The sequence below is a fragment of the Barbus barbus genome (genome assembly GCF_936440315.1).
Source record: "Barbus barbus genome assembly, chromosome: 1".
In the NCBI taxonomy this organism is placed as follows: Eukaryota; Metazoa; Chordata; class Actinopteri; order Cypriniformes; family Cyprinidae; genus Barbus; species Barbus barbus.
Window position 1 is genome coordinate 39,793,080 of NC_136729.1, and position 17,500 is coordinate 39,810,579.

Sequence of the window (17,500 nt, forward strand, 5' to 3'; positions counted from 1 at the left end):
GGTGTTAGTGAAATACAAATCAGGCCATACAGTTTACAGAAAGATAACACAGTCTAATATTATCAAGAATGTAACCAAATATTAAAATAACTCATCATATTAAAGGTGGTTACACCCTGAATATAATGAGTACTTTTAAATTCTCAACTCAGTCCACTGCCCCTGGGATGCATACACAGCTAGCTACATCTATTTGAACGAAGAGAGCTTGAAATCTCCACAAGTTTTGGTCAAAATTATTTCAGAAATAAAATCTGTCAACAGTGTTGTCATAAAAACCACATCAAGTGACAAAACTTAAAATTTAGGCTAGTTCAGCTAATGTACACGCTAGAATAAACAAAAATAAGACTGGCTCTTTTAACTCTAAGGTGGGACTTCCAGTCCTACAGCCTCCATACAGGGCGTCATGCTGCCACTTTCAAAATTAATTTTGGTAAGGTGAAACTACAAACTCCATATTTAGCATAGCAATTTCTTCTATTCATGTATGTACGCGTGGCTCATGTCCTCATAATACCTTTTTGCCAGGGCTCCTTTATTTGTTGATTACCAAATCCACATCTGATATAAAAATGGAACACTGTGTTTGTTTGTTGTTGCTGTTTTTTTGACAACCATAAGTCACAACATAACCTCAAACATTTTTATTAATTTTCCACATAACTTGGAAACAATCTCATAAATCATTGCGTAAGAAAGGGCATGCTTAGGCATGCAATGATCTCACAACATTATATCACTGGATGAGTAGTATAAAATATACAATAGCAGTTTATCATTCATTATTTTAGATAATGTCAGTCAGGTCCCACTGAGAAACATAAGCTGGTATTTTTACACTGCTTTCAGTCCCAATTGTTATCTAAGTTGCTGGACAGAGAGACAGGCAGAAAATCACACAGAGTAACAGCAGAAGAGAACAGGCTAACAAACATGCTGTAAAAATCTCCACAGGCTTAGGCTCAGTTCTTAAGCCAACTTGATTTGTTCAAAGGTGGGGTGGGAGAGAGACAAACCATTTCACGTGACCTCTGTACGAGCGGTCATCTGTACATAACCTGCTCGCTGGGATGGTTTCTCAATTAAAAAAGGCACTCAGCATATCAATGATATCTTGCAAACTTGTTAAAATATGTTAACTGTTCAGTAATCATATATAGTAATCATATATATTGAAAGCAGTGGTCATTAGGTAACAGTCTCAACCTTTATCGAGGATGAGCCGGAATACTCCGCCACTGCTGCACCCCTGTTGTACTTTTATGTCCCATAGCAGATGTGACATTGTGTGGTGTACAAGAAAACACAGAAGGTTCTTTAGTAGTGAGTTTGGCATAGCAGTGTTTCAATGGTGAATGTGTTTTTGGTGAGTCAAAACGAACTACACGACTGGATTGTGCTGAAATTCAGTGAGGCGGGATTTGTAAGTGTGGAAAGAATTCTGCAGGCTTATCTGATTCAAATGGCATGAGTTTAATGGGAATGCACTATGATGAAGCCCTTTAAGATAGCCGTTACCACAGACTTAGGTGTGTCAGATCTGGGTATGTAGATGAGAGGGTTGATTGCTATGGATGACGTAATGAGCGTCGGCAGCGATCATATAGGGCTGTACCCTGGAATACAGTGGGAGGGAGGGAGGGAGGGAGGGCATGTAGTCTTGGTTATATATAAGTGTGAATTGCATCTTACATCAACTATATCATAGTACATAAAACCACAAGACCGTCTTTGCACATTAATCTTCAGAGTCTCATTACTCAATAATGGCCTTATGTGCATTTGAAAATAAAACAAATAAGTGTGAAATAATCTTTTGTAACTGTTAAATATGTGGTAAAACATATCAGACAAGCTGTATATTAAAAAACCTAAATGTGTGTAATACTTCATTTCTACAGAATATTGTAAATGGACCTTTATTATGAATGGAGGAAAAAGTAAGCAAAGTTAACTAATGGATTATAATGGAATTATATAATAAATTGAACCATAAAAGAAGTTTACAAATTACATAGACTTGCCCAACTTACACAGACATTTACTACTGTGATTTTTGGGTTCCTTATATTAAGAAGTGGTGCTAAGTGTGCATTGTGTGCATATCTTACTCTTGATGATGATCAATGCTGTTATTGACATTCTATAGGTCATATGATTAAATAAAGAAATGAATGAACAAAATGGCTACACCAATGTTGAGTAATATCACCATGACCACCAGGACAGAGCTGGAGCCCTGCAGAAAGAGAGTAAAATATATTATTAGAAACACTGTATTGCGCATTTAAACATATTTAAACCATTAAAAAGTATTATACTAGTGTCTTTATTCCACTAAATGTAACATTTAGCTAGATCAGTTTACAGATCCTTATTAGATACTGTTTCCTCCTTCCTAATATTTCCAAGTGCAATATACATAATGTAACATTTTACACAGCATATAGAGCCCTAAGAGCATCCACGTTTTCAGTGGCCTGGATTCCAGAAGTACTTTTACATTCATTTTCTCCGTAGGGATTGCAAAATCTTCAATACAGAGGTCTAAGCCTTGATTGAAACCATCCGGCATTAACTATTTTATTAGAAACGGCATGAACTACACATCCCATGAAGCGCTGCAAATGAAGGAGTCTAATCAGCAATATAGAACTATCTAACAATATAGAACTTAAATACAAAAATATTATATTATTGTTAAAAACTCCATTAGTAGCTCAATAGTCAGACTGATTAATTGAGTCATTTGCAATGTTTTATGGGAATGAGTGGTCACTTTTGAGTGTATTTGGAGCATAGCTTCTCTGATTGGTGGAGTTCTCTTCTGAATTATGGGTAGTGTAGTTCTACACCCAGAACTGAGCCACTGTATAAAGCACAATCATTTTCTCTATGTGGAATGTGATTTTATTACCAGAACCAAAATATGATGCTCCATTAAACAATAGCATAAGGCATACTGAACATTGTCACCTTTCATTACCAAAGGCCATCACGCTATTTACTTACTGAGTTTGTCTTCATCAGGTTCAGATGCTCTCCTTCTTGTTCCAGTAGTTCTGGAGAAGATGTTAAAGCGGGTGAAAGCGTAATGTCCCTGTGCAAAGGCCATTCCTCCACATCAACCCCAACATTCAAGGTGTCAAGCATCTGCACAGAGTCCATGGACCCCTCTCTGGCTGCTAGACCCCATTCTTTTCCTTCATGGTTTCGCTGACGTAGTCTCTGCAAATTGTGCCCTTGGAGACCCGAGCATTTCATGCCAGAGCCAAAGCTCTCATGGGAAACGGAGTCTTGGGGCTGGAACCTCATTTCAACCCGATAATCATTTTCCCCTTCTTTCTCCTGCAGATGTGAATGGGAAGAGATCCACTGGGAATTGTTTTCAACAGTCCATTCCAGAGTGGAGTTGTTGGCTCCACGGTCTGACAGCTGGTATGCATTCAAGCTAGACTCACCAATCGAATGATTGGTAAAGGACTTTCTTGGCTTGTGGTTGGAGTGGACATGCTCATGTTGTTTGTGATAGGAGGAACCATGCTCTTGGGGGTTATAATGGTAAGAAACGTGTGGTTTTTCATGTGCAGAAATAAAGTCCTTTGGTTTGTGATTGGAGGAAGCATGCTCATTGGTCTTGTGATTGGACAAATTATGACCCGCTGACTTGTGATTTGAATATATGTGCACCTGTGGTTTGAACTTGGAAGAGTCGCAATCAACAGATATGTGATTGGATGGTTTATGCTCCCGTTCTCGTTCCATGGAAATTGTATGTTCCCTGGATTTTTGATTTAAGGAAACATGCTTCCAGGGCTTTTGATTGGAGGACATTTGATCCCACACCTTCTCAGGGGCCACATGCTCAATCGGCTTGTGATTAGAGGAGCCGTTCTCCCATGGGTGATGAGTTGAGGAATTCTCATGTCCATTAACATGACCGATCTCCTCTTCCAGCAAGGATGGAGTTGTGGAGCGACTGCTCTCCCCTTTGCTTCCTCTTCTGTGAGGATACATCTCAGCAGTCCAACTGTTGGCCCCACTTCTCATGGTGTCCATGCCTCTACCTTCTACTAGAACCTGAATCTTGGCCCCTCCTTGTTCATCCACAGCGCTCTGCCGCATGAAACAAGCATTCCTAGTGCGATGAGTAGGTGGGCTGCAGGGAGGTGAAGAGGGGCTGCTTAGAACTGGGCTCAGGTCAGGTGTCTGAGCTGGGGGTGTTGTGTCTGGTGTGCAGAGCTCAGGGCTGTCTGTACCAGTCGAGATCACCTCCAGGTCTTTCTCTTTCCTGTCCTGATGTTTTTGTCTCTGGCACTCCAGTCCTAGTAAACAGAAATGACAGACATGGTCACATTAAGTGATGAATTATAAAATAACATCATAATCAACAAAGATGGAAGTAGACTTGGTCGTTGCTAATGTTGGGCAAACACTACAGTTTAGTACACAACAGTTCCATTCTTATGTATTACAGATACAGAATAGTGCTTTCTGGGGAAGTATGTTACATAATTTCATCTGAATTGGATTGCGGGTTTTCTTTTTGTTTTATTTATTTATTTATTTTTTTTTTTCACTGACCATTCTCATAATGATGGAAAGAGGGGGAAAGTTCTTTGGCTATGGCCCTGGCCAGACGACACTCCTCCAGGGCTCTCTGTGCGACTCCCTCTGCAGCCTCTGCCTTTCCTATAGCATGGCTCATCCTGACGAAAGTAAGAAAGTTTGGTTCTCGTTTGTTATTGAACATACTTTCCTCCAATCTTTAACCATAAGTAAGCTGGTATTTGGTTTTACTCAGTTGTTAGTGTAATTGTTTTATTCAGTTTATTCAGTGTCTTGCTCAAATGATCATCTCTGTAACACATTCTAGACCCTCCCTAATTGTGATTAGAATTGTGCTCTTTTGAGACATTATTTCATCTTACCTGGACAATGCAATCTCAGCCTTCTGCTTGGCTATGTCTGCAGCTTTCTCGGCAGCTTCCACAGCACGATCCACCTTTTCACGGATTTTGCTGGTACGGAGTGGTATTAGGTTTTTCCGCTTTCCACTCACCAGAACATTCTGCTTGTATTTTCCCTCTTCCTTTGTTCCATCTGGAAGGGTGGTACAGCCATAGCCATGCCGCTTGTTTCCAAACCACTCACCTTCATAGTGAAGTCCATCAGAGCGATGACTTACACCCCACCCTGATCGCATGTCATTCCTCCATTCGCCAGCATATGTTTCGGTGACAGTGGCATCCACGCTGCCCCCTGGCTCTGCTTCACCTAAGCTGACATTGGAGTTGATGTCTGAGGCAGCTGAACTGACTGTGCTCATACCTGCCTCGCTGCAGAAGGAACTCTGCTTGCTTAACTGGCTGGCCAAAGAGCTCTTGGACTCAGACCTCCGTAGCTTCAAACCACTCAGTATGGACTGTCGGAAACGTCCTTTCTTTTTCCTGTGCCTGTCCGCTTCACTGTGAGCACAAAGTACAAAGCCACTACGCCCCACTGGGCTGCCAGATACCCCACTGACACCAGAGCCATCTTCTGGAGTGGGGGCCCCTTCACTGTGATCGGATCGTAGAGAGTTTATGGAGGTGCACATAGGGGAGAAGATGATGGCTGCCATGCCATAAGGCACACTCTGTCGCACTCCATAGCCATGACGCATACCACTCAACCACTGGCCCTGGTATGTGCCTGTGAGAGGAACAGGGATAGAGCAAAGTTCATATCATTATTCAGTTGATTTGTACAATAGGCCCTTTTGATTTAATTTCATTCCAAAACACTAAATGACAACAAATTAAAAACCACTATGTTTTCCTAAACACCTACTTGCATCTCAGAATCTTCCTGATTCATGAGGTCATTGTGTACAATGACAAAACGCTAATTTGAGTTAATTAAAAAATTTGAAGTGATTTTTAAAATGTTGGATATGTATCTTGTAAGACTTATTACATTTACTGTATATGAGACAAACAACAGATCTATAAATGTATAGTTTATTTATTAACTGCTGTAAAAAGACCCACTATGGTCAAATGTGCCACAACCACAAATGGAATGGATAATAGAAATTAATTTTGTGTCTGTATTTTTTATTATTATATCTCAAAGTTATACACTGTACATTTACTAAAATCTGAAAAAAAAAAAATATTATTATTAAATGTCAAAAGTGACAGAAATGAACAGGAAATATGATACAATTTGTAGCATTTCCTTATTGTAACATATTTGACCCTTGCTGCCATATTTGCATATTTTATTCATATTTGTTAATTTTCTTAAGGGAGGCTTAACCTTGTTGTATCATATACATAATGACGCCGTTACAGAGCTCACTGTTAGTCTTTTAAAATAATGTCAAGCTGTGTCATGTGACATCCATTTATGCATCTTAAATAAGTAAATATTCATTTCATATAATAATGTCCTGTTTCAAAATACATTTAAAAAAAAAAAAAAATATGCTTTTTAAGTTTTTACTCTGCTTAACAATGGTTACTACTTCTAAAGTCGCCGCTTTTGAAACACATTAAATAAAAATAACAAGTAAATTTATGTCCAATTAGAGTAACTATACACATTCACATTTCTATTTCAGGTGACTTATGTTTCTCGTTTAGACATTACATGATTTTCTAAACTAATTTGGAACGTTCGAGAAACGTTTTCGAATAAATGCGAAGCTTTATGTTGATACAGTGACATTCTGAATTGTAACAGATGCTGCGTGGCGATAGTAACTGTCCAGGGTGCTGAAATGTTTGACATGAGTTATCTCGCTATTGTTGGGTGGTTCGGCAAAATATTACAGTGATGCGAACGTAAATGTATATTTCTGTTTCCCAAATAATCCGTTCTAGTGTACAAGGACATGATTCATGCCCAAATCACACTATTTTCCGCATGAATCTCTGTAACACGTCAAGAAGCGGATTACACAAGAATGTGAAACATAATGACCTGCTGTAGGTCGGTTTCCATGGTAATTTACTGTACAGAGGCGTCTGTGCTTCAGATACGCGTGGTAAATTAGTTAATACGGTGAAATTTTATGCTTTAAAGCACATGCTGTAGAGCATGTTTTAATTATCATTTTTCTATTATTTTCTGTAAGCCTAAAATATGTTTAATAACTTCTCTGAAGCAAAGCAGTCTCCCTATTAGACTACAGTGTTATATAAGTGGAAGTAGAGCTTTCTTTTAAAACACTTTCTATTTCCCAATGCTGTTATTTCATAGACTAATTCCTGGCTGTTTTCTCCTCCGACTATGCAAGTGCTGTTTCTTGTCAACTTACAGATCATATAATATAAGTTGCTACATGCAAAGATGAGTGGTTTTCCATTGGTTTTGCTTCAAGCATCTGCCAAATTTAACTAGCTTCTACCAAATGACAAATGAATGTGTGCCAAAATACTGTAGGCTTGATTGGAAGCACAGGCTTTGACATCAACTGAACAACTTCCCAAAGATACGGGAAGCATTTTAAAAGCAGATAGGTAACCATAGGTAGTACCATGGTTAGTTAATGATTTAACATCGGTTCTTTCCTGCTACCAGAACACAGCAAATACTTTTAGAATCTGACCTCCGTCCGAATAGGTCTCTGAGCCGTATCCATCCTGTAAGCCGTTGCTCCAGGTGCCTTCATAACGGGAACCGCTGCTAGTACTTTCCAACTTCCCGTACCTGCCTTTGAACCCTTGTGTCCACTCCCCCTTGTACTCCCACCTCCCTTTGCTCTCCACTCCAATGCCATGCCTCTTCCCCTGCGCCCAGGTTCCTTTGTAACTGTTCCCGCTGGGCCAAGTGTAAACTCCAAGAACTTCGAATCCATGGCTCCAGGCCCCCGCAAACTCCCCCTGGCCCTGGGGACCCGTGCAGACCCCTCGGCCATGCGCCTTGCCCTGTTCCCACCCTCCACAGTACGACCCCCCATCATCAAAGTCAAACCTGCCTCCAGTGGACATGCATGAAACAGGTTTTGGCAAATCTTTAGAATGTGAAGTGGAAAAATTGCAATTGTCGAGCAAAAAAGGAAGACTGCTATCAACTAGACAGGAAGTGTTACAACGATATTCCTCCCGTCCTTCAAGTAGATTTTGAACGTATAGAAAAAAACAGTGCTTTTAAGTCCAGACGATTTAAAGGGGTGAAGCAGAATCTACCAGGCTACCGTCCTCGTGTTATAGCTCCTGCCTGTTTGTGCATGGCCTTTGGTAATGGATGTCTTTATTGTGCATGCTACTTCCAATGGGCATGCAGATGGTGAGCTTCTCCCTTCCTCTCTGCACGGTCCCAACAGGCTGAGGCACACAGCCGCGTTCCGCGTTTCCTGCGTGGAGATCAGCAGGCAAACAAGGCCTAGTTTTTTTCCACAGCCAAAGAGATCCACACAGCAGCAGCATTGATACACTCAATCAGACATTACACGGCCCCCAAACGTACCGCTCTGTCTCACAAAAATGCAGAAATGCGGGAGAGCATCCATAGCCTCAAAGCATGGATGGTGTTTAGGCCTCCCTCTAGATCATGTTTTCCAAATAAAATTACAGTATTTCCTCGCTTATGTGTTAAATGAGATCAATCTGGCACAGCATTTTTCCTAATGCTGCTCCCTCTCGCTCTCTCTTTTCCCTTCTGGGCTCCAGCTGTGGTGTAGTGGTGAAGCTTCTTTCCTGGAAGACTGGTTAAAAGCGCCAAAAATCGGTTTAGTCCTGCTCTTTGGTCCTCTCCTCCTTCATGTTTGCGTGCATATTTAAAGGTGGGTATCCATGATGGTCTGAAGCCATATGATGCTGAGTGTCTCTAGAATATGCTCATTACAGGACTGTTCCACCCCAACCCATTCCCCTCCCCCACTCATGCTCTCCTTGTTGTTCTTAAAGGGATAGAGGCTAAGAAAGTCATATGCATACAATGGGTTCCCTAATTACCCATTTCCCTTATGATACCCTCTAATTATTTCTACAGCATCATGTTATTTGTTTCTCGGGGCTTCAAGTAATATTTAATAAGAAATGCAAATATATGGTAGATTCTCATGAAATTTAAAATGCAATAACAAGTGAAATGCTAATTGCATAAATAAATTCTTTTGAAGCATGCTCAACACACATATTCAAGTTAAAGTGAACCTAAAGGAAGAGTACTATTTTCATTTTAATTGATATATATCTTATATTTAATATAAAACAACTGCAAAGCTGGATGAACCGCTAATAAATGACATGCACATTTTTTTAAAGTGCATGTTATTCACTGGTATTAATGCATTCTGTAGGAATGCATGAAAGATAAATGTTTTTATACATGATTTTTTCCCCCTCTGTTTTCGAAGATACATTCACCTTCATCAGAGTAAAAAAAAAAAAGATGTATTATTGCATCAGTTTTTAAATTTATACTCATAGGAACAAATGTTTAAAGGCCCTCCTTCTTTAAATGTTATACAGTATGCATATGCTTAAACAGCAATAAAAATCAGATGAGCTAAGATCAATATTCATTAAACAGCCTCTAAAATTCCATTTTGGGTCTTGCCTGAATGCTGTTCTTCACTGGCATGATGAGTGCTGTTTGCATGAGAAAAAATATCTGATTATTTGACACTGGCCTTTTAATTAATGTATTTTTTCCCTACTTGGCTTCTATGACTGGGAGAGCTTTCACATGGATGAGTCCTTAAAGTAGCCAGTAATTGAAACCATGATATACATAAAAGGTTTTGAAAATATTTGACATGCAGGCAGATGGATGCAGAGGGCCTGGTAATAAAATCTTATTTTTGTTGTTGGAAATTGAAAAATATCATCATGTAGCTTGGTCATTTATTTTGTTAGGTACATTCACCATTTGGTAGTGGTTTGTTAAGCAGGTTTTGGAGCAACATTGCTAACGATATAATAATGAATTAGATCCAAGTACACATTTTTGCCATTGGCTGTGCTTCCTCTACTTAAAAAATGAAAACAACCTCACTGGTTCATTGTATTACAATGGCGTCTAGTTGCAGGGGCCTGATGTGTAAAAATAAAAACGGGCACTAAAAGGTGCATATAGGATTTCTGAATTCAGGATTATTTAGGTGAAATAAGTCAAATGTAAAGGAAATGCATGTTTGACTGTTAAAAAGTTATGTAAGAGCTGATGTCAATTACAGAAAATACCTAATATGAATACCTAATTTTTAAAACAACAAGTAAAAGCACTTATTTTTCTAAGTTAATTGAAACACTTACCATCTAGCTCATTAGGACTAAAATCTTCACATACATCACTTAATGCCAGTTTCGGTTTGTAGTCCATATGCAAAAAAATGCTAAGACAAGGCAAACAAATCCAAAACCATTATCAAAAGACATTATCAAAATGAATTGTTGACCCAAACTGAAAATTGTCATCATTTATTCACTATGTTGTTCCAAACCTGTATGACTTGTGGAACACAAAAGAAGACATTTTAAAGAATGTCACTAGTCAAACAGTTTTGTTCACCTGGCTGTTGACTTCCATTGTATGGACAAATAAAACAATGACATTATTTGAAGGATATGAGGGCAAATAAATGATTAAAGATTTTTCATTTTTTTGGTGAACTATGCAGTTGCTCCATCTGGTGTTGTAAAAGGGGACCTACAGGTTCCAGTTGCAAAGCGATACACCAGTACAGGTTTCTTATCAGACTATAGGCACAGCTTTTGATGCTGCCATCAAGTGTACCTCAACCATGCTGTACACAATGTTAATACAATATTGAAAACCTTCATTGAAACTATGTGTTCTATGCTCTCAGTATGTTTTGTGGTTTTGAGCCTACTAATGGGGGTTGGGAAACATAATCAAATATTTATCACAGTTCTCTCAATATTGATACCACAGACAGAAATTACTGAAAAAAGTAATAAAAGGTCCTTCTACTTAAAAGGTCAATAATAAAGGCATAGCCCATCATGCATTTCAAGGTCCTTTATTTGGACAATTTTATACATTGCACTAAAACAAATGCATAAAAAAATATTTACAAAAATGAATTGCTCAGAAAGATTCATGAACTCAAAAGATTTTATTGTGAATCAATGTAACAAATCTTTCACTGCACTAACAATCAATTCTTCATGAACTGCATGTCTTTAGCTTGAAGTTATTATTCTCCAAATCAGTCTCACATACGCTAACTATTTACTGATGGCAATACACTCAAGAAATGAATATTTGGCATGACATGTTCATCACAAATGTTTTTTTAGTGCCGATTAATAACATCCAAAATAACTTTTTGTTTACTCAATATATGTGTCTACTGTGTATATTATTATGTATATATAAAGACACACACAAACAGTATATATTTTGAAAATATTTACATGTATATATTTATATTCATATAATTTATATTATAAATATATCTAATATATAAACATTACATATTTTTCTGAAATATATACTTGCATGTTTGTATTTATTTATACATATTGAATATACACAGTACACACACATATGTGAACAAAATCTTTTATTTTGGATGCGATTAATCGTTTGACAGCACTATTTTTTTATTTCCACATGTAATTTGTCTTTGCAGATTAATGTGTTAAATGGCAGAAAGACTAAATGAAAATTCTAATTCACTGACATTAGGTGATGCTACTAGAGAGGCAGAAACTTTGAAAGAAGAAAAAAGTATTTCAGTCTTTTGTATTCACTATAGTTTTATCAAACAAAACTAAAACAAGTGTACAGAGACAAGAGAGCTGGTTCCAGATTCTTTCTACCATTTAGCAAGTGGCTCTGGGCATGTGACCAAAAGCTCTGTTCTTAATGGTTGGCCAGTTTTCTTCGCAGTGCAATGGAAAACAGATTACAACAGCTGTTCTTAAAATATGTTGTATGTACTGTATGCTTATGTTCATGTTGGTCTAAACAGACGCATTAAGTGCATTCAAATTAAAATGCTCACAGGCCTTATTCCTACTATTGTTGGATAGATTCCATCATTGGGTTCATTTGAATTTCACACGTGTTTGAAGCCTGAAGGTTGGACACTGTGTCCACTAGTGGACAGTGCTTTTCTACATGAGCCAATAGGTTGTTTGCACATGACGTCATTGCTGTGGCGCGAAATGCAGCTGGAGGGCAGGAAGTAATTTTTTCTCCATAGGAATCAGTAGCAGAAACTCGAGATGCCTGTGTTTTGCGTTGTTTATGGATGCTCAAAACGGCCAAACCGAGAAAAAACAAGGAGCTTTTATCATTTACGAAAATGTGTTGTTCATAAGGGGGGGGCAGAAATTGACTGAAAAACGCATGAAAATGTGGCTTGTAAACCTGCGTCTGCTATCGGGAGGAATCGATCAGATAATGCTTGTGTTATGGAGCTGCCCTACAGGTGCATTTCGCGCATCATCAGAACCACGTGTTTGCAAACAACCTATAGGCTATGTGATTGTCTAAAACTCCTCCCACATGAAAGGAAGTGGTACAGCTTCTCTCCACTCTTTCGTGTTTTACCAGATTTCCAAACTCAGTGAAACCTTTTCCACAATGTGAGCACTTCAAAAGGTTTTTCTCCGGTGTGGATTCTTTTGTGCCGCTCCAAGTATCTGGCTCTCATGAAGGAATTTCCACATTCAGAGCAAACGTGAGACTTCACACCGCTATTTTCTGGTGCTGTTTAAAATAGTCAAGAAATAGAAAACTCTTCCCACAAACAGAGCACAAATAAGGCTGCTCGTTTGAATGCATCCTCAGGTTCTTCTCAGCAATGACTCCAAATCAAATTTTTGACTACACTCACCACAGCCAAATGGCTTTTCTCTGGAGTGAACCTGCAGGTGAAATTTCAGGCTTTGTGCCTGTGTGAAACCTTTACCACACAAATGGCATGAGGATGGTCTCTCACCTGTGTGAATTCTTATGTGATGCTTAAGATGTCCTCGTTGTCTGAAGCTCTTCCCACATTGAGGACATGTGAACGGCTTCTCTCCAGTGTGAATTCTTATGTGACTATCAAGATGTCCTTTGGTTGGGAAACACTTTCCACACTGAGAGCATGTGTAAGGACTCTCTCTAGTGTGACCTTTTATGTGAATATTAAGACTTCCTCTACATGTAAAACACTTTCCACATCGAGGACATGCGAAAGGCCTCTCACCAGTGTGGGATCCTATGTGCTCCTTAAGGTGTCCTTTAGATGTGTAACTCTTTCCACACTGAGGGCATGTGTAAGGCCTCTCTCTAGTGTGAGTTTTCATGTGAATATTAAGGTTTCCTTTCCGTGTGAAACTCTTTTCACATTGTAGGCATGTGAAAGGCCTCTCACCAGTGTGAGTTCCTATGTGTTCCTTAAGGTGTCCTTTACACGTGTAAGTCTTTCCACACTGCGGACAAGTGAAAGGCCTCTCTCGGGCATGAATTTTAATGTGAACATTAAGGTTTCCTTTACTCATGAAACCCTTTCCACACTGAGGGCATGTGAATGGCCTCTCACCAGTGTGAGTTATTATATGATCCCTAAGGTGGCCTTTTTGAGTAAAAGTCTTGTCACACTGAGGGCACTTGTAAGGCCTTTCACCAGTATGAACTCTTATGTGATACTTCAGGTGTCCTTTTTGTGAAAAAGTCTTTGCACAATGGTGGCATGCTAAATAATTTTTGGCTTCTGTGCTTTCATGTGAGAAATCCTCTGAAGTTTGTGAACCACTAAAAGAGTTTTCTACAGTTATGGAATTGGGAGCTTCCTGATTCTCCTCGTTTTCATTCTGTGCTTGACATTCTTTGTTCAATTCCATCAGTTCTAAAATAAACATAGTAACATATCAAAAAGAAATTCAAGAGGAACCAATTTTAAATTAAAGCACATTTTAAGGACAAATTTGGTAAACTGCCTTAAAGTAATTACTGAACAATCATAAATGAACACCAACCTCTTTGTTCTTCAGCCTCTTCATCATTCAGCATCACTGACGTCTTCACTCTCTTCAACAAAATCCATCTTTACCACAGCGTCATGTGGGAATTATTACACCACACTTGATTCCTGCTGGCTTAAACCACAGTGGACTCTTTGATTGGAATACTTCCAGCATTTATTGGTGATTTTCTGTGGGAGTGACTTCACTGAAGATTGAGTTGCATGATTTTCTATGTGGCATGGTGGACCAAACCTGTGAAAATAAACAACCAAATCATTTTTTATACTGCCATCTGTTAATACACAGCAGGATTAACAATTATATTATTATTATTGTTGTTATAACCTTTATTTTACCAGAAAACACATTGAGATTAAAAATCTCTTTTACAAGAGCATCCTGGCCAAGATTAACAGTAACACAGCTCACGTGGGTTTAACATATAACATCCATAACATCAAGTAACATCCATAAATTACACACATAATGCACACAAACAAGCATATCAATACACAACTAGTCAAAACATCTACAGCCCAATGTTTCTGTCTCCAAGTTATTTAAAAACCCTTTAAAAATATCTAGTGACACCAGCTCCTTAAACTGTAATTTAATTTGCAAATTATTCCAAGCAAAGGGAGCAGCAAATTTAAATGACTTTTTCCCCAGTTCAGTACGTACCACTGGAACAGACAATAAGAAAAATTCCTGGGACCGAAGGCTATAACTGCGAACAGATTTTTTACAGATATAAGTATTAAGATATGACGGAAGTAAACCCAGGATAGATTTGTAAATAAAAACGTGCCAATGTTTTAACCTGCGGATGGACAAAGCAGACCATCCAACCCGGCATACAACTCACAATGATGAGTAAAGGTCTTAAGATTTGTTATAAACCTCAGTGCACCATGATAAACAGTGTCTATAGCATGTAAAATCTGAGAAGATGCGTGCATATATATAACATCACCATAGTCCAATACAGACATAAAAGTGGCAGCAACAAGCTTCTTTTTTGCCTCAAAGGAAAGGCAGGATTTAATTCTGAAATAGAAGCCCAAGGTCACTTTCAATTTTCTCACCAGTTACTGGACATATAAATCCCATGTCGGATTCATGGGCTAAAAGACAAGGCATATGCAGGTGTACCATGTACTTACCAATTTCAAAGTCCACATGGCATACAGATAGCTGCCACATATACTTGGACACATAGACTAAGAGAACAAGCAGGTCAGACGTGTCAGTGGCTAGTGGCACACCACATTCCCTCAGAGAGAAAAACAACAGACACTGCATGATTTCTTATGATGTGAACAGATCTACTTCAACTTAACTACAGTATGAACTACATGCACTACAGACATTAAAGCAGGGGTTTCCAGTCCTACTCCTGAAGGGTCACCACCTCTACAGGAAATTGACACTCCAGGGGCAGGACAGGACACTTTTTAGAGTTTAAGAGGACTTTTAATGTTTTCTCAAAACTGTTTACGGTCCAGAATTCTCAGCATTCTTAGCTATCACCTGCTGGAAAAACACTTGTAGTGATGGTTTTATAATATAGTTCAGCATCTTTCTACAAAACTCATTGTTGGCAAGGTATATTATGCTCAAGAATGTTATTATAACTACATCATCTCAGTATATTGCTTGTTATATTAAGGCATATTAAGGTAAACCTCTCAACACCTGTTGGTTTTCTGTTTTGTGTCATGTGATGTATACTTTATGAAAATATATATATATTTTTTTTAAACTGGACTAACTGTTCATCCACCATAACGCACACGCTCCAGTTTGCACACAGTATCACGACATCACCCAAGTAACAACTGATGTATTTGTTTCATACATTCTTATTCTGATTTCGCAACACCACAGTAGAAGAAAAAAAACATGAGAGTACCATGTGGACAAAAATTCAACTTGACCATTTTATCATGAATACTAATATACATTTTATAAATGGTATTATACTTAAATTTGTTATACATGTGTGTTTAATCATACACAGGTTGTACTTATTGTAGAACACTAAGTGCCTGTTTCCACCTGGTTTTAAGATGCTTTTCAATTGGTCAGCGCTAAATACAAGTTAAAAGGAATCTAAACATTTTGTGATCAGATCACTGAAAGCACATACAGAGGTAGTTATAAACGCACGAGACCACAATGCATTTTTGAAGTGGAAACATTATCCATCCTGAATTCATCCTAAACCGCGGTGAGGCACCAACTATTCACTGCCCACCCACCTAAACACATCAAGGGGGACATGTTGTGAGAAAGTGCAAAAAAAAAGATTAGAAATTTGCTGCGATGCAAATTATGGTGGAAATCGCAGCTCCCCTCCTTATTCCTTTTATTATACTTTTTTTTGTCTTTACCTCTCCTTGAAATGCATCATCAAGTGCCACTGAAGGTCGTCTCAATTTGAAGGATACTTGGAAGGCAGCCTTCGTTTCATGTCCTTCGTTTGATGAATTTTGAAGGATGCATCAAGTGTATCCTTCACGTCTTCCGATCAGCCACAGTCCTTTGCACACATTCCAATTACAAAAAGAGAAATGGCTGAAAATGAGTCGGTACGGGGCTTGTTCATTTTCATTATGAAATACAAAACAAACATCTTTTTGGATTTGAAGGCATTGTGTTTTGTGGTAAATTAATCACATAATGCTAAACTACCCTCAGATTGTCATTTACTGCATAGTATTGATAAGAAAGTCAGCTAATATGAAGACTTTTAATATAAAGTATTTTTTTCTAAAATATTTTAATAGTATTTTGCATAAGTCTGCAACACGCAGACTTAATAGGTGGTTTCATTAAAGACCTTAATGCTGAGGAGGATAGCCTCAGAAGGACTGGTCTGGGAAAGACACATACTCACTAGGAGTTCACTTGTAACTGGATCACTGAATATGCGTTTTAAAGCAGTTGGGAACAGGGCCTAATAGGCTAAAAGTCCATACTTATGCACCATACCATATGTTCTTTTATATGTGTAACTGAACATAGTGCACCAGTCTGAAGAATTGATTGCGGTCTAACAGAAAAAAACATTGATTGCATTGTAACAGAAAAAACATTTAATATTTTGTACTTTTTCTCAATTTAATAAGATGACTCATATGGACTACTTTTATAATACACATTCTTTTTTTCGATCTTGACAGCTGACATTTTCAACATGAGTTGATGAACAATGAGTTGAATAAACTTTCAAAAAACACATGAAATACATTCAAGACAAAAAGTTTTAGAAAATGCAATGCAACGTAAATATCTCTGCTTCTAATGTGCCAATGTCCTTTACTATTATATAAATGTTTGAGCTACTTAAAAAATATATATATATATTAGAACTGCACATAAAGTAATACAATATTACTTCCACGTTCATTTATCATTACTAACACAAGACGGCGTCGTAAAATTAGTATGTTGCTGCTGCACATTTGTATAAAATAATAATAATAATAATAAAATGTTTTCTATCGATTTATGCACCTAAAATCACTGACAAATACTCACCTCGTCTGCTTCCTCTGATTGATAACAGTCCG

General features: G+C 38.1%; 2 protein-coding genes across 3 annotated transcripts; both read right to left on the reverse strand.

Moving 5' to 3' along the window:
• Window positions 1-2,161: 2,161 nt before the first annotated feature.
• On the reverse strand, window positions 2,162-7,982 carry LOC306872209 (junctophilin-3-like; the record flags this gene model as incomplete). The annotated part of the gene is made up of 5 exons (XM_079420696.1): window positions 2,162-2,242; window positions 3,016-4,328; window positions 4,588-4,712; window positions 4,935-5,697; window positions 7,601-7,982. 5 exons carry the CDS (start codon window positions 7,980-7,982, stop codon window positions 2,162-2,164), a joined length of 2,664 nt encoding a protein of 887 aa, XP_079276822.1.
• Window positions 7,983-11,540: 3,558 nt separating this feature from the next.
• Window positions 11,541-17,491, reverse strand: LOC306846559 (uncharacterized protein). 2 transcript variants are annotated; one of them, XM_079380017.1, is made up of 4 exons: window positions 17,469-17,491; window positions 16,319-16,467; window positions 13,938-14,177; window positions 11,541-13,807 (listed from the first exon to the last, which is right to left on the reverse strand). In XM_079380017.1, exons 3-4 carry the CDS (start codon window positions 13,969-13,971, stop codon window positions 12,759-12,761), a joined length of 1,083 nt encoding a protein of 360 aa, XP_079236143.1. In that variant the 5' UTR covers window positions 13,972-14,177; window positions 16,319-16,467; window positions 17,469-17,491; the 3' UTR covers window positions 11,541-12,758. The 2 variants fall into 2 exon arrangements, with proteins under 2 accessions (XP_079236143.1, XP_079236144.1); XM_079380018.1 differs by lacking the exons at window positions 16,319-16,467; window positions 17,469-17,491 and adding an exon at window positions 15,089-15,193.
• Window positions 17,492-17,500: the final 9 nt, after the last annotated feature.